Source organism: Ursus americanus, chromosome 23 (assembly GCF_024610735.1).
Source record: "Ursus americanus isolate L20-20 chromosome 23, mUrsAme1.1.p, whole genome shotgun sequence".
In the NCBI taxonomy this organism is placed as follows: Eukaryota; Metazoa; Chordata; class Mammalia; order Carnivora; family Ursidae; genus Ursus; species Ursus americanus.
In genome coordinates, this window is record NC_142149.1 from 18,653,844 (window position 1) to 18,674,418 (window position 20,575).

At 46.6% G+C, this 20,575-nt stretch overlaps 1 protein-coding gene across 1 annotated transcript in view; it reads right to left on the reverse strand.

Annotated features, from left to right (window-relative positions):
- The window catches only part of DHX8 (DEAH-box helicase 8), a 32,502-nt gene extending 13,391 nt beyond the window's left edge, over window positions 1-19,111 (reverse strand). The window contains exons 1-16 of the mRNA XM_045814072.2: window positions 18,900-19,111; window positions 14,107-14,192; window positions 13,287-13,359; window positions 12,776-12,861; window positions 11,812-11,921; window positions 11,072-11,425; window positions 10,455-10,599; window positions 10,161-10,364; window positions 9,390-9,477; window positions 6,671-6,768; window positions 5,689-5,836; window positions 4,129-4,310; window positions 2,293-2,487; window positions 1,804-1,989; window positions 1,474-1,684; window positions 857-1,038 (exon numbers count right to left, since the gene is read on the reverse strand). Of these exons, the coding sequence (XP_045670028.2) occupies window positions 857-1,038; window positions 1,474-1,684; window positions 1,804-1,989; window positions 2,293-2,487; window positions 4,129-4,310; window positions 5,689-5,836; window positions 6,671-6,768; window positions 9,390-9,477; window positions 10,161-10,364; window positions 10,455-10,599; window positions 11,072-11,425; window positions 11,812-11,921; window positions 12,776-12,861; window positions 13,287-13,359; window positions 14,107-14,192; window positions 18,900-19,047 (2,496 nt within the window). The 5' untranslated portion in view covers window positions 19,048-19,111. The remainder of the gene's footprint in view (window positions 1-856; window positions 1,039-1,473; window positions 1,685-1,803; window positions 1,990-2,292; window positions 2,488-4,128; window positions 4,311-5,688; window positions 5,837-6,670; window positions 6,769-9,389; window positions 9,478-10,160; window positions 10,365-10,454; window positions 10,600-11,071; window positions 11,426-11,811; window positions 11,922-12,775; window positions 12,862-13,286; window positions 13,360-14,106; window positions 14,193-18,899) is intronic.
- Window positions 19,112-20,575: the final 1,464 nt, after the last annotated feature.

Consider the following 20,575-nt stretch of genomic DNA (forward strand, 5'->3'; position numbering starts at 1 on the left):
ATTGTATGTTTTAAAGGGATGAATTGTATGGTATGTAAATTGTGTCTCTGTAAGGCTGTCATCTAAAAAAAACCCATCTGGGGGCACCTGGGTGGCTCAGTCATTAATCGTCTGCCTTCGGCTCAGGGTGTGATCCCACCGTTCTGGGATCGAGCCCCACATCAGGCTCCTTGCTCCTCTGGGAGCCTGCTTCTTCCTCTCCCACTCCCCCTGCTTGTGTTCCCTCTCTCGCTGGCTGTCTCTGTCAAACAAATAAATAATCTTAAAAAAAAAAAAACAAACAAAAACCCATCTGTCTCCTCTCCCGCTGTCTCATTTGCACATCCCCACGGTTAGTTCCAGCGGCTAGAAGGGCACAGCCCCCGGGGACGGCCACACTCTCCTGTCCCTAGGCTATCACAGGCTGTGCTCTCAGAATGCTTGTCCTCCCACCCTGCTTGCCTAGAGGAACAGCCACATGCTCTTCAGGACGAGCTTAGATCCTGACTTCCTCTAAGAATTCTGGGCGAGGGGCTCCCCCTCGGGGTATCCACAGCCCCAGCAGCTCTTTCACAGCATGTGCTCAGGGCATGTCTACTGGTGGGTGCCCCACGGCAGAGACAGGCCTGGCCTCACACCGCAGCCCTAGTGTGTGCTCCGAAGCCTGACAGACGCTCACAAAGTATCTGTCGGATGTAGGAGAGGACGAGGAGCTGGGGCCACATACAAGATCTGTATTCCTTAACAAACTGGTTGGACTGTTTTCTAAGACATAAGAAAACAAAGCTGGCGTGCACCTCAGGCAACCCCCGTCAGTGGCAGGTGCACGCACCGCGTGGGTCCAGAGCGCACGGGAGCTCCACCTCTGCCCAGTTACCTTCCTGCTGCCAGGCGGAGCCGGGTCGAAGATTCGGGTCTGCATCTCACTGGGAAGAGCAGAGTATACCGGCAGGATGATCAGCTCTGGAACATCCGGTCCCAGGGATTTCATTCTTTCATAGAGGATCTCGCAAGCGGTATCGATCTCCTCCTGACCAGTCAGGAAGACCAGGATATCACCTAAGAAGAGAACGTGGACTTCCTGGGTGCGTGCTCCATACAAGACCACAGGGACATGAAAAGAACGCCGAAGGATGGAAGACACACTCCTATTCCGACCTCTACTAAATCAAGTGGTTTTCATCTGTCCGGGTTTATTCTGGTTTTTCCTTTTGAGTGTGTTCTTGTTTTTAATTTTTTTTTTTGATTTTTAAAAATTTGGGTCAATATGTGTGAGCGCACGTGCATGCGTGTGTGTGCACGTGTGTGTCTATGTTTAAACAGATGCACTTAAACCCTGTGCACCATTATTTGCATCTCTACCACCACTTCAAACATGCAAGACTTAGGCTCACAGAGAGACTGATATTTACAAGGCATTTTTTTAAAGATGAGAGAAAAGTGACCCACGTTAGGACTTTTGCCCTAAGACGGGAAGATGCCCTTTCCTCCCACCTGGCGGTTCTGTTAAATGGATCTGCATGACGGTGATCAAGCTGGCGTCCAGATAATCTGTCTCGGGTTCCTTCGTGTACAGTATTTCCACCGGGTATGTCCGACCTGGGATGGTGAAGATGGGCGCTTCGTAGAAGTACTGCGAAAACTTCACTGCGTCCAGCGTGGCGGAGGTGACGATCAGCTTCATGTCCTGCCGCTTCTGAACCGTCTAGAGGGAAACGCAGTGCGGTGAAGAAGGACTAGGGCACAAAGGCACAGGGACTCGAATCCAATTCCCAGGACTCAGTCCCCAACAGGTGGAAGGGGCACCAAAGGGCACCTCGCTACCTTCTTCAGCAATCCAAAGAGCACGTCGGTGTGAATGGTTCTCTCGTGCGCCTCGTCCAACATGATGATCGCGTACTGTGTGAGGTCGGGGTCAATCAGGCACTCTCGGAGCAACATCCCGTCTGTCATGTACTTGATCACTGTCTCCGGGCTGGTGCAGTCCTCAAAGCGAATGGTGTAGCCCACCTAAAGCAGAAGCGAAGCTGAAAACCTCAGACACGAACCCTCTCCTTTCTGCAACCAGCAGGCAAGACTTTGGCCCGGTCACACTGTTGCCTGTAATCTTAACAGGTAAGAATTTGACCAAGGTGTGCAGTGATTTCCTCATAGTAAAATCTGCCTTGGACTTGACCCTGAACGGATTAATGATGACAATGAGCACCCTCTCCCCCTCGGAGAAACCTGAAGTACCATTCCCATTCTACAGAGAGAGATCTGGGCTTTACACTCTCTTTAGGCGTTTCCAGAACAGCTTCACTACCCACTTACCTCTTGGCCCAAGCAACAACCAAACTCCTCCGACACTCTTTTGGCCACGGACATGGCTGCTACTCTTCTGGGCTGGGTACATCCTATCTTGCCCCGGGACGTGTAGCCTGCCTCCGCCAGGTACTGGGTGATCTGCGTGGTCTTCCCAGATCCTGTCTCTCCAATAACAATCAGGATTTGGTTGTCATGGACAGCCTGAAAGCAAGAGAATATAAACATAATCATTAAAATTTCCGACACGTTACTCTGCAGGAAAATAATTAATGCTTACATTCTAACACTAAAGAACAAAAAGGGGATACAACAATATACATATGGTAGGATTACAACCAGAGTCCAAGTTACTTTGAATCGTGCATAGAAAAAAATATTAATGGTGATTTTCTATGGGCAATGCTCTTTCTTATTTGAACTGCATGCATAGCTTAAATTAAAAACCTCAAACTTTATGGGTATTCATTTTTAACAGACTCAACTCTATTTTTTAAAATTTTATTGGTTTTCTTCAATTCATAAGAACCTAAAGGTTGATGCTAAAAGCATAAACTACCACCCAGATATCCCTGATTTTACATATATATATTTTTTTACGTACCACATGCACATGGTTAAAAATTCAACAGTAAAGAAAAAAGGTATATAAAGTGTTCCTGGGTGTCTCGGCTTAGTCGGTCAAGCATCTGCCTTCGGCTCAGGTCATGATCCTGGGGTCCTGGGATCAAGCCCCGAAACAGGCTCCCGGCTCTTTGTCACTGCCAAATCTCCAATACCTTACCCCAGAAGTCATCTTATTTCTACACTGTTTATAACAGCAAAGGACTGCCATCAACCTATACGTCTATTAATACAGGACTAGTTAAATAAGCCAAAGCACAGCCACACAAAAAAGCACCCAAAAAAAAAAAAAAAAAAAGGAAGATTTTCCGAGCTATGTCATTAAGGGGGAAAAGCAAGATGCAGAACATATGCATGATATGCTGCCATCTACAAACATACAGTAGACAAGAAACATACACCGTTTATGCACACAGGTACACGTGTACTTGTACTTGCTTGCGTATGTTTGAGATAACACAGAAAGGATTCACTAGGAACTAGTAAACTCGGCTGCCTAGGGAAAACTTGCTGGTCTTCAAACCTGATCTCCAAAAAATGGAAAATAGTACCCGAAGCAAAGTGTTGCCCATATGGGATCCCTGGTCAAGCATCCCCAACCTCTCTCACTGGCCGGAGACGCAGTTCCACGCCACACAACACCCCTGCCCACTCGGAACGGCTCCATGGGCCCCTCGTTCAAACAGGTTTATTTTCTCATTGGAAAAAAAAAAAAAACATAGGGGTGTCTGGCTGGCTCAGTCGGTGGAACATGCGACTTTTTTTTTTTTTTTAAAGATTTTATTTATTTACTTGACAGAGGGAGACAGCCAGCGAGAGAGGGAACACAACCAGGGGGAGCGGGAGAGGAAGAAGCAGGCTCCCAGCTGAGCAAGGAGCCGGAGGCGGGGCTCGATCCCAAGACTCTGGGATCACGCCCTGAGCCGAAGGCAGACGCTTAACGACTGAGCCACCCAGGCGCCCCGGAACATGCGACTCTTGATCATGAGTTCAAGCCCCACACTGGTGTAGAGATTACATAAATAAATCCAAAAAACTATATAGACTAACATATACATTTTTATAAGTACTTGGATGTGTTCTGTTTTTTTCCTATTCTCTCTGGAAAAGCCACTTCAAATGTACACATACCCGTCCAGCTAATTTCAACTCAAACACGTCATCCTTCTTTTAGAAAACACCGCTGCTCCCACACCAATACATCGTAAAGGGGCTTCTCACCTGGACCAGCTGCTCCTTCAGCTTGTAGATGGGCAGGCTCTCTCTCTGCTCAATGATTGACATCTGCGTCTTTTTCCCGTAAGAAGCTTTGTTGCCCCCAAAGGCATGCTTCTTCCACTCAGGGATGTCATTGGGCATCATCCCAATACCCCTCATATTGGCAGCAATCTGCCTGCCTTCCGCTGCAAAGAAAAACAGGCGACTTAGTATTATCCTCAAGCTAGCTCAGCGTCCCCGCCCCCAACATTCAACAAATCCCATTTCCCCAGTTGATCCCTCCTGTCTGCTACCTCTGTGTTCAAGGCACCATGCTCTCTCCTCTGTTAGAAAAGCCTCCTAGGGGCATGTAGTTCATGGTGCACTGGGTGTTATACACAACTAATGAAACATCGAGCCTTACATCGGAAACCGGGGATGTACTGTATGGTGACTAACATAATATAATAAAAAATCATTTAAAAAAAAAAAAAAGAAAAAAGAAAAGCCTCCTAGGTCAGCTCAGTGTCTACACTTGCCCCATCGATCCATCTGTGGGGCACTCTCAACAATCCTTTAGAAATGCAACTCTGATCATGCCCCTCCCCTGTTTAGACCCTGGCAGCCCCTGCCAGCGGAGTCTAGGATTGAGCCCCAATTCCTGAGTCCTGGCTGCCCCACCTCATCCCCACCACTCGGCCCACCACTCGAGTCCAGCCGCACAGGCCTGCTTTCCAGCTCACAGCCCCAGGCCAGGCCACTCCTCAGCCTGGGACACACACCCCAAGGCCCACCTCATCCCCTCTGACGGACAAAACCCTATTTATCCTTCAGGTCTCAACTTTCTCAGGGAAGTGACCCACGTTACCTGTACTTCCTCACACAGCGCCGGTCGTGATGTAGTTAGTTAGCTGGTAACTACGTGTGATTAACCTTCATTTTCCCCACTAAACCGTAAGCCTCGTAAGAGCAGGGATCATGTCTACTTACTTCACAGCGTGCCTCAAGCTCCCCAGTTGCCTCACACAAATTACTAAGCACTTGTTATGACTGTATCTGGCAGTTCTGAACACTGACTACACAAAGAATTATGTGAAAAAAGGAGCTTCAAAGCTGTATTATCTTTAGCATAAAAAATTCTGGGGACACCCGGCTGGCTCAGTCAGTACAGTGTGCGACTCTTGATCTTGGGGTTGTGAGTTCAAGCCCCACGTTGGCTGTGGAGATTGCTTAAAAATAAAATACTTTAGGGGCGCCTGGGTGGCTCAGTCGTTAAGCGTCTGCCTTCAGCTCAGGTCATGGACCCAGGTCCTGGGATCAAGCCCCGCATCGGACTCCCTGCTCGGCGGGGAGCCTGCTTCTCCCTCTCCCACTCCCCCTGCTTGTGTTCCCTCTCTCGCTGTCTCTGTCAAATAAATAAAATCTTTAAAACAAAATAAAAATAAAAATAAAAATAAAATACTTAATTTTTTTTTTTAAGTAAACTCTATGTCCAACATGGGGCTGAGCTCAAGAGTCGGACGCTTAACCCACTGAAGGCTCAGTTGTTTTTGAACAGTCCCCACGCCCCTCCCAGGGTCTTACCATCAGGCAGAGGATCAACCCAGTGTTTGTTGAGCCCCATGGGAATAGAATCCATCTCCGCTTCCCGCTGGGCCTGCTTGAGTTCCCGCCTTTCTTTGGCTAAGGCACTCTGCATCATTGCTGCTTGGGAGAGGGAACCATCCGGGTTCTAGTGCAACAGAGGATAAGCAGCATCAGAATGAGATCTCAGCATGCATTAAATGTCCAGGAACTAAAATGCAGAGGTTAAGCCCCTTGAATCTAAGAAATGAGACCCACCTGGAAAGACGTTCATCTCAATGTACCAGACTACACTGGAGGAACTGGGACTGTTTGGCTTGAAGATGAGAACCCCAAGAGAGATGGGACACACAAGAAAGGGGTAAGACTTCTTCTGTATGGTCCCAAGAACTAAAATTAAGACCAACATGGCTGTCTCGGTAAGAGAGATTTCAGCTCTGCCTAAAAAAGAGCTAATGATCAGATCCCTCTGAAGATGGAATGGGTCTCTTTAAGGGAAGATGAATTCCCTGTCACCAACCAGGTCAAATACACAGAAAACCAAAGGGGAGGAATGCTGCAGAAGGGTACGTGAGTGAACTACAAGCACTGTATGGAAGGCTGGGCTGGAAGACCTTTAACATACCCTTGTCCAAACCTAAAAATGTATCATAACTTTCCATGAATTCTTCTCTTCACAGCCCTGCTATCCACAGCACCCAGTGCTACAGCTTTCACCTGAGGGCCAGCCCCAAGTGAGCCCTTCAAAACTGCCTTGGACTCTTTCAAGGCAAAGGCCTTGAAAAGACAAAAGTAACAAAGCCAAGTCAATCACTCTTTAAAACAAAAATATTCTAGATCCTGACCAACAGTCAATACTTTCTTCTAGCCTCAGTTCTGCTTCCACAGATGTAATAGCCGGCTCCGAGAAACTAACTCAACAGTTACTTTAAGAAAAGAAATCCACCCACCACACACAGGTTAGAGCCCCAGCACTTCTCACCTTGACGATTTTAATAGGGCTCATGTCCATGCTTTGCTTGGTGTGGCCTCTCAGGAACGGAGGCTCTTCCTCAACCAGTTCGATCTCAAGATCTTCATCTAAAAGATGAATGAGCAAAAACACAAGAGAGAAATAACCAATCATTTTCACCAAAACAAATGATTTCCATGGATACAGGCGATCTTTATCAAAGATAGCTCCCAAGGTCAAAAAGACAGCAATTCAATAGAGAGGACTGTCTCCTCTGCCCTCCAGATACTTCTGCCATTTATGCTCTGGCCCAAGACTGATCAGAGGAGCTACTTTCCAAAGAAGTTAAGCCTGTGGAAAAATGTGGTCTAACATTCTTTTTTTTTTTTTTTTTAAAGATTTTATTTATTTATTCGACAGAGATAGAGACAGCCAGCGAGACAGGGAACACAAGCAGGGGGAGTGGGAGAGGAAGAAGCAGGCTCATAGCAGAAGAGCCTGATGTGGGGCTCGATCCCAGATCGCCGGGATCACGCCCTGAGCTGAAGGCAGATGCTCAACCGCTGTGCCACCCAGGCGCCCCTGGTCTAACATTCTAAACGGCACTAAGGTATTTGCCATCCAACTCCATTATGGAGTAACTTCACCCACAACAGACTAGCAAAAAAATTAAGTTGAACACCTGGACAATACCAAATGTTGGCCAGGATGCAGAGCAAAGGAGCCCACACTTATGACAGAAGTGTAAAGGCGGGGGGGGGGGGGGCTCGTTGGTTCAGCTGGTAGAGCATAAGACTCTTAATCTTGGGGCTGTGAGTTCAAGCTCCACGTGGAGTGTACAGATTACTTAAAAATAAAATCTTAAGGGCGCCTGGGTGGCTCAGTTGGTTAAGCGTCTGCCTTCAGCTTAGGTCGTGATCCCAGGGTTCTGGGATCGAGTCCCGCATCGGGCTCCCTGCTCAGCAGGGAGTTTGCTTCTCCCTCTCCCTCTGCCTCTCCCCTGTGCTCGTGCTCGCTCTCTCTCTCTCACGCTCTCTCGCAAAATAAATAAAATCTTCAAAAAATAAAATAAAGTCTTTAAAAAATTTCATAATAGTATTATTCATAAAAGTAAACAAAAAACAAGAAAACAGAGGCACCTGGTGGCTCAGTTGATTAAGTATCCAACTCTTGATTTCGGCTTAGGTCATGATCTCAGGGTCGTGAGACCGAGCCCAGCGTTGGGCTCTGTGCTCAGCATGGAGTCTGCTTGAAATTCTCCCTCTCCACACTCACATTCTCTCTTTCAAAATAAATAAAATATTGAAATACATTTTCTTTTAAAGATTTTATTTTTGAGAGAGAGAGCAAAAGAGAGCACGAGCAGGAGCAGGGGGTGGGGGGGGGCAGAGGGAGAAGCAGACTCCCTGCTGAGCAGGGAGCCCAATGTAGGACTCGATCCCAGGATCATGACCTGAGCCAAAGGCAGATGCTTAACCAACTGAACCACCCAGCCACCCTCAAAATAAATAAAATCTTTAAAAAAAAAACAAAAACGAAAACACAGAAACAGCCCATATGCCCAAAAAGAGTAAAATGGATAAATTATGGTAAATTTACATACAGAAAACACGACAGCAGTGAATACGAAATACAACTATAAAAAATCATCATTGATAGGGGCGCCTGGGTGGCACAGCAGTTAAGCGTCTGCCTTCGGCTCAGGGCGTGATCCCAGCGTTATGGGATCGAGCCCCCCATCGGGCTCCTCTGCTGGGAGCCTGCTTCTTCCTCTCCCACTCCCCCTGCTTGTGTTCCCTCTCTCGCTGGCTGTCTCTATCTCTGTCAAAAAAATAAAATCTTTAAAAAAAAAAATCATCATTGATAAAGATCAAAAGAACGATTTAAAAAAAAGGAATTAAGTTCAAAAGCCAACTAAATAAGGTAGTAGGTAGGAACAGATTTATAGAGAGGAAAATGCTAAAAAAAAAACAGGGAAATAACACAAAATTTAGGATGGTGGTTACCCAGAGGAGGAAAGAAGAGGATGTAATCGGAGCGGGACAGGTAAGGGTTTCAAAGGTGCAGGTAAAATTCTCTGTAACCTGGGCAGTAGGTACCTAGTGTTCATTTATTACTTACATCAATTTTATGTCCTGGGATTTCACAATTTTTAAAAACTGTTAATAGGCTGAGTTAAAATTTCTTTCCATGGCAAGTCAGAGGTAATCTAATTGGACCCATGGTTTTCAGAACAATTACTAAGACTATCAGATGAAATTTACTATCCAAAATACAATTACAACTTTTTAGATTCTGAACACGTATCACAGGGTTGCCTGGGTCGCTCAGTTGGTTAAGTGTCCAGCTCTTGGTTTTGGCCCAAGTCATGATCTCAGGGTCACGAGACTGAGTCCCGAGTTGGGCTTCGTGCTCGCAGGGAGCCTGCCTGTGATTCTCTCTCTCCCCCTCCCTCTGCCCATCCCCCACACACGCTCTCGCTCCCTCTAAAATAAATCTTAAAAAAAATATATCATAACCAAAAAGTACAACAATATATGTCTGTCAGAAAAATGCACTTTCTGCTTCCATCCTGGAGGAACCCCCGTTCTCAGGGATAATGAGTGGTGAGACCTCAGGAACAAAGGAGCTAAGTCACTACTCAGAGGCAGATGTAGCTTACACTACATCTAAACCACCCTATCCAACTGCCCTCCTTGCCCACTGTCTTCCGGACGCGTGACCCTGCTCGAGCCGAGTGGCTAGTTACCTTCTTCATCGTCCACTTTAGGGAGAATGCCAGTCTCTTCGTCGAAGTCCGGAAACTCTTCTTTGGAAAGGACATTGGCAGCAATCATCTAGTGAAAGGACAGAGCGCAGCACCTGTCACCGGCAGGGACTGAAACCCTTCCTTTGTAGGCGTTAATGCAGAGGTCCCACACAGGAAACGCAAGTTTTTTTCCTCTTCCGACCCGGGACTGCGGGGCCTCAAACATCATCTATCCCATCCCTAGGGGGCACAACCTGGTGCCTAAAAGCTCAAGGGTCTGTCCTCCGGGAAGTGTTACCTGCTCCTTCCCTGCTTTCCCCAGCACTGGGCACATTCCCGGTTACGTAACACCCAACTTCGACAATCGTGTTTCCATCTGTCTCCTCCAGTGGACTCTGAGTTCCTCAAGGGTAAGGAACCATGACACGTTCGTCTCTACAGCCCTAGCATCTACTCAGTGCCTGGCACCCCGTGGCTCTGACGTGCACGGACAAGTGGTGAGAACAAGAACGAATGTTTACACAGCACTTCCCACAGGCAGGCACTAGCCTAAGCGCTCCACTCCTACGGATTAATTTGATCCCCACAGTGCCACCACTGGCCCTGTTTCACAGATGAGGGCACTGAGGCACCAGGAAGTTGAGTAGCTTGGCTCCAGATCACACAGCTAGTCAGCGGCCAGAAGTCAACCCAGGCCACTGAGCTCCAGGGCCCGCCCTAACTACTACGGCCTGCAGAATGACTCTGATCATAAAGGCAAATGGCTCCGACCTGTTTGATCTCCCACTTCTCCGGGTCAGAGATGCGGGTAAGGCGCTTGCGCTCCAGTGAATCGTCCTCTACTTCAGGGGCGCTGACGAGGGAGAGGTGAGTGGGTCTGTCTGGATTCCTCATGGAGGTCTCCTCATTGGTCTCCCCAACGAGATTTCGTCGCCGGTTGGGGTTTAGATCTTCTCCAGTCTCTTGATCCACATCCTAAAGCATATACAAAAAAAGGGGACTAACTCATTCTTTGTCCTCTTGTTTCCTTGGCCATCGGATGAGGACACGGGGTATCTCACCTACCTTCATGCTCAGACTGGTCTTGGTCCCAGTGAAGGACAGTACTTTGACCTTCACCCTCTGGCCTTTGCTCACCACATCAGCCACATTGGCCACACGGCCTTCTCGCCGGAGCTCAGAGATGTGCACCAGGCCTTCCCACCGCTTCCTAAGGGAAAGTCACACACATCTGGAGCATGCCTAAAATACATTTTCCCCAACCAATTTCCACCCTTGTTGGAACAAAAGGAAATGGTCTTAAACTCAAAAACTTGAAAGTACCAAAAAGGGGGTCAAAAAATAAAACAGTGGGGCACATGGGTGGCTCAGTCAGTTAAGTGTCTGACCCTTCATTTCAGCTCAGGCTGTGATCTCAGGGTTGTGAGATCGAGCCCCGCACTGGGTTCCACACTGAGCGTGCAGTCTCCTTGTCCCTCTCCCTCTGCTACTCCCCCCACCCCCACGCACTATCTCTCAAATAAATAAAATCTTCAAAAAAGAAAAAAGGTCAAATTCTAACAACCTGATACAGTTGATTTGATTAAAGTGGCATTAACCGTAACTTTTTAGAATGTGAAAATCCCCAGGGATAAGAGAAATTCTGCTCATCACAGGTGTGGAAGAAGAGCACCAGCCATTACCTTAATCCCTCCAGCTGCACAAAGCATCCAAACTGCATGATGCTGGTAACTTTGCCATTGTAAATGTCTCCGATGGCAGGCTCTTCCGGGGGCGGGCGGTCCACATGCTTATCCCGCCATCTGTCCAGAGTCCTTTCCCCATACTTGTCCCGGTCCTTCCTGTCTTTGGGGGGACTCTGACTTCTGCTCCTGGACCGATACCTGGACTTCCCTTTATTCCTTTCCCGGGTCCTGGAACGTGACCGGGAGCGGGACCGGTGTCTCCTCTTGTGGTCTCTATCACGGTCTCGGTCTCGGTCACGTTCTCGGTCCCGGTCGCGGCTCCGGCTCCGCTTCTTCTTCTTTGTCTTGTCCCTAACAAATCAACAAACACCTGTTTGAAAAAGAAACCGGCCCAATTTCATGTCCGCATCCCCAACACCCAGCACAGTGCCACACACATGGCAAGGGCCTACTAAGCGTTGAACTGAATTATAGTTTCTCTGGGACGCCCCTGCAGGCCAATGAAGGATGAGGTCACAAACATATTCCACCTCCTTCAACCCAGATTTCTATCTTATGAACAACTTAGCATTTGCCGTGTAAATACTCTTTGCAGGGAGCAATGAAGTAGATCTAACAATGTGGTACGTGGCCAGTCTAGATCCTATAAACTTGCCCAAAATTTTGCTTAGCAGGTCCACAAAATTCTACTATCACAGTACCCTCAACCTCCAAGGGCTAAGACACTATGGACAAACCGGTGCTCAGCATCTCTCTGCTTCTCCTGGCCCGCTGCACTGGGCATTAAGGCCTCCAGTTCCTTTAGGACATCCACAGCGACTTTCACATCATCCTCATCCAGCATGGTCTGTGACGACAGCGGCCGGCAAAGTTAGGAGGACAGGGGGAGAAAATCATGTGAGAATCTGCATTCCAGGTCCATCTGCAGACCTGACAGGCCCTACATCACAGACCACTTTACGTGAAGGAAGCAGAAGCTGGAGATTTCCAGCACAATTTGAGAGAGAGGCAGAAGGAATGAGCAAAGGCTCTTGGAAGTCACGGCTACATCTGACAAATTTCCTTTGTCCTTCATGCAAGCCTACGGAGGGCAATTAGCTACCACCCCTCCAGTGAAAGCATCCGAGTGATGATTATAAACAGAACATAGATGTTAAGGGCGCCCGGGTGGCTCAGTCGGTTAAGCATCTGCCTTCGCTCAGGTCATGATCTCAGGGTCCTGGGATCAAGCCCCAAATCACATCAGGCTCCCTGCTCAGCAGGAAGTCTGCTTCTTCCTCTCCCTCTGCTCCTCCCCCTGCTTGTGCACTCTCGGGCTCTCTCTCCCTCTCAAATAAATAAATAAAATATTTAAATAACAAATAAAAATAAAAACACTTCTAACATGTAATAGATTTTAAAAAAATCTAATTTCACATATCAGGTATCTGTTCTAGAACCTTAAGCTAGTTCATACTTATTTCATATCCCTAATCACTGCTCCCCACAATTCTCAATCCCATTTCCCTCAAACACCATTCTCCGAACTGTAACACTATTCTATGCATAGTGCGTACTCAGGGAAGGATCCAACATTTTCAATTTGAAAAATATATTACAACGAACACAAACTTCAAACTAGGAACTAATGAGACAAAGAAAAAGGACAGGGATGGGGGAAACACCCAGTTATGGTAGACATTCTCAAAATGGAATCAGTACCCGAACAGAAGGGTTGTCCGGTTGGCAAAGGACTGGGAAGAGTTCCTTCAGCTTTTCTTTCCCAGTTTTGGGTTTAACAACTGGATCTTGTTTCATCAAAGAGCATAAAGGGGTTAAAAAAAAAAAAAGAAAAGAAAAAGATATATTTAACATTTTTAACAAAGAACCCCAATAACAGATTTGCATCAAACTAAAAAATTGGACATAGCATTTTTCTACCTACTACTCATATACATTACTATAAACATGATTCAATTTTCTAAAAATAACACTGATGACAAAACCCTCAACAAACAATCTGGGCATGTGGTAGGGTGTGTGCTGGGGTGGGGGATACATCAGAATTCATTTGGGTAGTTATGTCTTATGGGTTTAATTTTAAGTCATTTGGAAAATGTTCCTAGACTGTGTACTTGGCTCGGGAGCTCCTGCAAGGGAAAGAACACGACGTACAGGACGCTCACACTCTACACAGCTCTGGGGGCTAAGCGCAGCGGAGCGCTCTACTCACCTTTGCTAGTAGAAGGCTTTGCTGGAGGCCGCATGGTCTGTATGAGCCGCAGCAAGTTACTAATAAGGGAATCCTTTCAAAGGAACAGAACAAAAATTGTCAGCCCCTGAATTCGTGCCCGAAAACACTAGTTTTAGGGGCACCTGGGTGGCACTGTCAGTTAAGCATCTGCCTCTTGGTTTTGGCTCAGGTCGTGATCTCAAGGTCATGAGACTGAGCCCCATGTCGGGCTCCATGCTCAGCTTGGGGTTAAGATTCTCTCTCCCCCTCTGCCCCCCGCCCCCACGCACGCATGCGCTCCCTCTCACTCTAAAATGAAAACATCTTAAAAAAAAAAAAAGAAAGAAACACTAAGAAAAGGTGGTTGTATTCCTGAACGGAACTAACTAGAACAAAAGCAGCACAGGGTATCAATTTGATGGGCATGAACCTAGCAAAACAGCTTCAGAGAAAGCTGATATTTAGGATTCTTTGGGGGGGAAAAGTAATTTCGTTCCATTCAACCATTTTTATTTTCCACTGTTCAGAATTACTTCCAAAACCTAGACTCTTTTGTCTTTAACTTCGGATTCATAAAACAAGAATATAAACACTCATAAAGACTTAATGATGGAAATCCTGCCCCATTTTCCTAGAAAGGTATCACAGGAAATACGGTTATATCACCATTGCTTAGTGGCATGAAAACATTACACACTTAATGGTTTCTTGGATTGGTACGCACAAATTATCTCCTCTCTCCATCAAAATCCTATGTGAAATCCTATCAAAATTTCAGTAGTGACATTAAAACAAAAGAGGGGTCTCCGGGTACACGTACCGTGAATTCGGCACCATTTTTTACCAGAGATGCCTTAAAAGTATCAAAGGTGGTATTTTTCTCAGCAAGACTGATCACAAATTCAGCTGCAAAAGAGGAAAGGGATTAAAACTGGAATGGAGACTAACAAAAAATCACTTTCAAGTACATTAAAAGCAAAACCAATTAGCCTATCCAACAGTCATAAAAACCAAAGAGCACCATCCAGTGAGAGTAAAGAGAATTTAGAGTACCAAGATTATCCAGGTATGTTCCAGTTAATTTTTAGAAACGCAAAGAAGATATTACTACAGAATGGCTCACCGGGCCCTTCAGTGCATCTAAGGGAGAAATATCTCCCTCTCCCAGATCATCGTACCCGTCTCATGAGACTAGTAGCTGTGCGCATTGCCACACAGACTCCAGAGCTAACAATGCCCCAAAGCAAGAGCCCTCCCTCTCCCCTCTCCCCACGATGGAAGCACACAGTAGGATGCTTTCTACAGTTTCAGGAAGGTCAGACCTAGTCCATCTATGGGAGCCAGGCAGCTGCTGAATGGTACAATCTCCAAATTGATCAAAGACTCACTTGCCCCTCAAATTTTTCTCTACAAACCTGCCCAGTGTTTGAAATTTCTAATATTAGAGCTATTTAAGTAAGGGACTTTTGGAAGAAAAGTGCATTTTGTGAGGGGTTGAGATAATAAGCCTCACGCTGTGAACGCCACAAGAAAATGGTAATAATGATTTCCCCTGGATTTTAAACCTGAAACACAGCAGTAACAGCCTAGCAGATCTGGATCGCTAACACAAGCTAGCGCTATCATGCCATTTCCTAGCGGGAACTTTTGTGCCTTTACCTTTTTGATGACCTAAGGAAAAGCCAAATGCCGTCGGGCTACATGGACTTAGCTTATGCATAACAATACCAACGGTTAAGGCTTTGAGACCACCTGCCATAGACCCAGCAAGCACTATGCTAAGTGCTTCCCGTAAGCTATCCCGTGATCCTCACAACAGCCCTCATTGATCCCTTTTTTCTTTTATTGTCCCCCCCCCCTTTTTTTTTGGCAGATGAGGAGGCTAAGGCTTTGAGATGCTCACCTACCCAATAATAACTGGTGGAGCCAGGATTGGAACCCAGGCAATCTGACTTCTGAGCCCACATTCTGTAGACAAATGTGGAGGGAGAAGCAAGTCACGTGGTGCGAGGCATGCAATGCTCAAGAGACTATTCCAAAGCAATCAGCTGCATATTCACACTGCAGCTGTCATTAATCAGGGCTGGGTTATTTTTTTTAATTTTCAGAATTATATAGGGGCATCATTAAATTAACTGAACTATCAAGGATGAATTAGTAAGACTTTTTTTTTTTCCCTTAGCGAGCTCTATACCCGATGTGGGGCTCGAACTCACAACCCGGAGATCAAGAGTCACATGCTCTACCAACTGAGCCATCCAGGCACCCCAAAGATGAATTCATGTTTTTTTTTTTTTAAGATTTTATTTATTTATTTGACAGAGATAGAGACAGCCAGCGAGAGAGGGAACACAAGCAGCGGGAGTGGGAGAGGAAGAAGCAGGCTCCCAGCGGAGGAACCTGATGTGGGGCTCGATCCCAGAACGCCAGGATCATGCCCTGAGCCGAAGGCAGACGCTTAACGACTACGCCACCCAGGCGCCCCAGATGAATTCATGTTTAAAAACAAGTTCAGTGATGGGGCGGCTGGGTGGCTCAGTCATTAAGCGTCTGCCTTCGGCTCAAGGCATGTTCCCGGGGGTCTGGGATCAAGCCTCACATCAGGCTCCTCCGCTGGGAGCCTGCTTCTTCCTCTCCCATTCCCCCTGCTTGTGTTCCCTCTCTCGCTGGCTGTCTCTCTGTGTCAAATAAATAAATAAAATCTTAAAAAAAAAAAAAAAAAAACAAGTTCAGTGCTGAAAAGAGGAAAAATAATGACACCGATTTAAGCGATAATATAGGAGGGTGCCAGGGTGGCTCACTCGGTAACCGTCTGACTCTTGATTTTGGCTCAGGTCATGATATCAGGTTGAGGTGAGATCAAGCCCTGCGTCAGGCTCTGCGTTGCGCATGGAACCTGCTTAAGATTCTCTCTCTCTCTCTCTCTCTTTCTCTCTCTCTCTCTCGGGCGCCTGGGTGGTTCTGTCCTTAATTGTCTGCGTTCGGCTCACGTCATGATCCCAGCGTACTGGGATTGAGCCCCACACTGGGTTCCCTGCTCAGCGGGAAGCCTGCTTCTCCCTCTCCCACTCCCCCTGCTTGTGTTCCCTCTCTCACTGCCTCTCTCTCTGTCAAATAAATAAAATCTTTAAAAAAAATAGATTCTCTCTCTCCCTCTGCCCCTTCCCCCATCTCCCTAAAAAAAAGAAAAATGATAGTACATTAAGGCCAAAATCAAAAGAATCAAGTCAAAAAATAAAACATAAAAGTAGCAAATATATACCTTTTAGTTATTAAACCCACTCTGGCAATTTAATTTCAACAGAACAATACTATCTATCACATTTTTCCAACTTTAGTAACTTTAATGTTACTGGTTTTAAAATTCTGTGTCCAACACTGTGATACTGTGATTTGTGAGAAGAAATGTGTGTTTGGTCTTCATCCCCTTTCCAGGCACAGCCCTCCTAAAACCCTTGGAATTTCAGAAGCGTGGAGAGTGAAAAAGGTCTTTTGTTACATTAAAGAGATGACTTTAGGAAAGTGCCCAAGTAAGGTGGGGCTGGTTGCCAGGGAAACCAACCACGTGTTTACATGCTGGAACTTTCAGCCCCGCCTCTGGAGAGGGGAAAGGGGCTGGAGACTGAGTTCGTTTACCAGTGGCCAACGATTTCATCAATTTTGCCTTTTTTTTTTTTTCCAATTATGCCTATTATAACGAAGCCTCCACAAACACCCAAAAGGACTGGGTTTGGAGAGCTTGTAGGTAGGTGAACACATGGAGATTTGAGCACAGTGGGGCACTTAAGAGAGCCTGGAAGCTCCTCCATCTTTCCCACATACCTTGCCCTATGCATCTCTTCCATCTGGCTGTTCCTAAGTTATATCCTTTTATAATAAACCAGTAATCTAGTAAGTAAAATGTTTCTCTGAGTTCTGGGAGCCGCTCTAGCAAATTAATCAAACCCAAGGAGAGGGGTGTCATTGGAACCCCTGATCTACAGTGACTGTGGGTCAGCCCCTGACCTTGCAAATGGCATCTGAAGTTTGGGGTGGGGCAGTCTTATAGGTCTGAGTCCTTAACCTGTGGGATCTGATGTTATCTCCACGTAGACGGTGTCAAAACTCAGTTCAATGTAGGATACCAGCTGGTGTCACAGAACCACTTAGTGGTACTGGAAAAAGCACACATCATAAACGGTGTCAGGGGCACCTGGCTGGCTCAGTCAGAAGAGCTCGGGACTCTTGATCTCAGGTTCATGAGTTCAAGCCCCACGCTGGCCACAGAGATTACTTAAATAAATAAATATTTTTGATAAATAAATAAATGGTGTCAGTATTACAAACAGAAAACGCATGTTTGTGGTTTACTTGCAAATTAAATGGAGACTTCAGTTATATATAGGCAAGAAAATTATGGAGTTTATACCTCATTTTGTTTTTTTACATAATGAGGTTAACCTCAAAATGATTTAACACTGGCTCAGTACGTGTTTGCTGAAAAACGAACGTACAACCCAGATAGCAAACTACGAGACTGTCACTCATTACCATCTAAAAGAGAAGGAGAATGAAGACAAAAGATACCGGACAAGCACATCTTGACTGGGAAGAAAAATGTGACTAAAACATATTGGCAGCAGGGCATCTTCCCAGGTGTGACATGGTAACCCCGAGAAACACACATTATCGTCCCCATTTCACAGATAAGGAAAACAGCTTCAGAGACATTAGGTATCTTACTCAAAGTCATAAGGTCATACATCTAACCTCCCTGACCCTTCTGTCACATGCCCTTTCCTTTCCATCTCTCCAGTTGATGACTTCATCTTCATTTAGAAAATAGAACAATTAAGTGGAAGTCTCTCCCTCATCTTCCTACCACCAATCCCTAAACCTATCTGCACCTACAATCGCATTCTCTGTCCTCCTTCCTATTAAAATGGATCAAGCATCCCTGTACCTAAGGTCAACCCCTCCATTCATGCTCTTGATCCCATCCTCCCTTTGCTTTCATAAGGGCTCCACCAGCCTGTGGCCTTAGCTCTAGGCCCCTAGCCTTTTTCAATTCCACATTTTGGTACATTCAACGCCTAATAAGTGGTTGAGAATAGTTAAAGGCAGACTTCAAAAGGCTAGATCAGGCTCACATTTGATACGTAATTTTGAGGAGATTACTTAATTACTCAGACCCTTGTTTTCTTAATCGAAAAACAGATAATACTGTCTCACAGGGCCGTGTGAAGATCAAGTAAGATAATGTAAGCAAAGCACTGTGCATAATATCTGCCCTGTCAATAAAGGTCGGCCATTATTATCATGATCACGATGGGGTTGCTCCTGCTGTTGTTCTTAACGCTGTTTAATTAACTAGAGCTGGGAGCAGGGGTAGCAAGGAGCAAGAGCGATAGTCGCTCCGGGTTTCACTGACAGCTCCGGGCAATGGTTTCTAACAGCTCAGCCTGGAAGGTTCTCAAGCGGGGGCCACGGCCGCAGGTTCCCTGGGCCCAAGTATCTGCGACAGAGAGGGAAAGAAACTCACAGGGACACACGTATTCAGCCCATCAACCCCATTTCTTCTTCCGCTTCCCTCGACCCCAGGCCCAGAGGCCGCAGGGGCCTCCCCGGGCTTACCCAGATCCTTGTCGTTGATCCCCAGGTGATTGTCCAGCTCGGTGCAAACTTTCGACACTAAAGACAGATACTCGAGTTTGGCGAGTTCCTCCGCGGGGCCTAGCTCTGTGCCGGTTACGGCTCCCGCCAAGGCCACAGCCACCGCCATGGCTACGGCCGCCGCCACCCAGCTTTACTGCCGGCCGTCTGAGCTACTCCCGTTTCCACTTCCGGGTCGGCGCACGACCCTTTTGTTTACAGTAAATTGAAAACTCTAGGAACTTCCCGTGACGCAATCGAAGAATCATAGAGATCAGACAGGAAGCGCTTGAGGAAGGGACGGCCAGGTGGGTTACTCGGCACGCCGGCAGCGCCCTCTACAGGCCAGCGAGCTGCTCAGTCGGCTCTCAGGCCCGGAAACGTTCAATCTCAGCGCTCTCCCTCCTGAAGTCGGCAGAGGGCGACCGTGGCCTGCGCAAGGGGCTCCGGGGAGGTCACGACCCTCACGCCTCCAGCGCACCGGCGCCTGCGCTTTGAAAAAGGCACCTGAATTGAAGCCTAGAAAAGGCAGAACTTGCTGTACAGCGGTTCCCTCTATTCCCGGAGCTTTGCCTCTTCGTGGTTCATGAGTGATTCTGTAATAAACCATTAGGTGATAGTCTAGTTCTATTATTAATTCATTTTACAGATAAGGAAACGGACACTTCCGCTATCTACCTAAGTGACATTGGGCAAATTAATCTTTGGGGGCTTAGTTTTCTTATCTATAAACTGAGATAATGTTGCTTTAACTGGGTTTAGGTGATGACCAAGATGATTGTGCGAGGAGCCCGACGCATAGTGAACACACTACAAATTCCAGTTAGTATAATCCTGAGGATGAGATAATGGTCATGGTAAAATTCATCTGTCAGGTACATCCCCTCAGTCTGAGACCCCAGAGAGCGACCCGGCTGTCTCTTATGAAAAGCGCTTCTCAACTCCGGATTTTCCGGTAGCAATACCCTCAGAACATGTGCCCCCAAATAGCAGCTGTGCTGTGAACCTAAGGTCATAAGCTCAGGTCTCCCAACTTCTGTTTCTGGTCTCCCATTTTCCTTTGCAACAACCCTAAGGTGAAGGAAGCCTTTTCCCACACCGCACTGCTCTGGGTGATGAATAAGGAAATGAGGGCACCCCGGGGTGAGTGGTCCTCCAATCAAGCAAAAGGGAGGAAATCAGACCCTTTTGCCTTTAGCTTCAGGCTACATTACACTGCTGCACCTTTGGACTCTGTCCGTCCAACATCTCACCATGGACTAAAAAAATGACAGAGAAACCCCTGGAGCAGTAGCTCTCACCGACTTTGAGAGCTCCTTGTTTCCAGGCTCCTAAGGAGTCAGTAGCGCACTGATTATTTTTCCTTGTGAATGGAAAGGAAAATCCTGCTCTTGATTCAACATGCTCAACTTGCCGGCTTGGAGTTAGGATATTAGGGACTTATTCCGTTTGGCTTCCTTTCTTTGTGCTTCTCTGCCTTTAGAAATGTTATATTTATATTCTGCTTTTCTCCAATATTTAACAGGAAGGGGGGAAAACATGGAGTTTGTTTTGTCTTAAAAGTACTGTGGGGGAAAGGGCTATAGAACCACAATGGGTAGTAGTTGTAGTAGCAGTAAATACTGTAAGAACTCTTAGGATTGGGTAGCCTGGGTGGC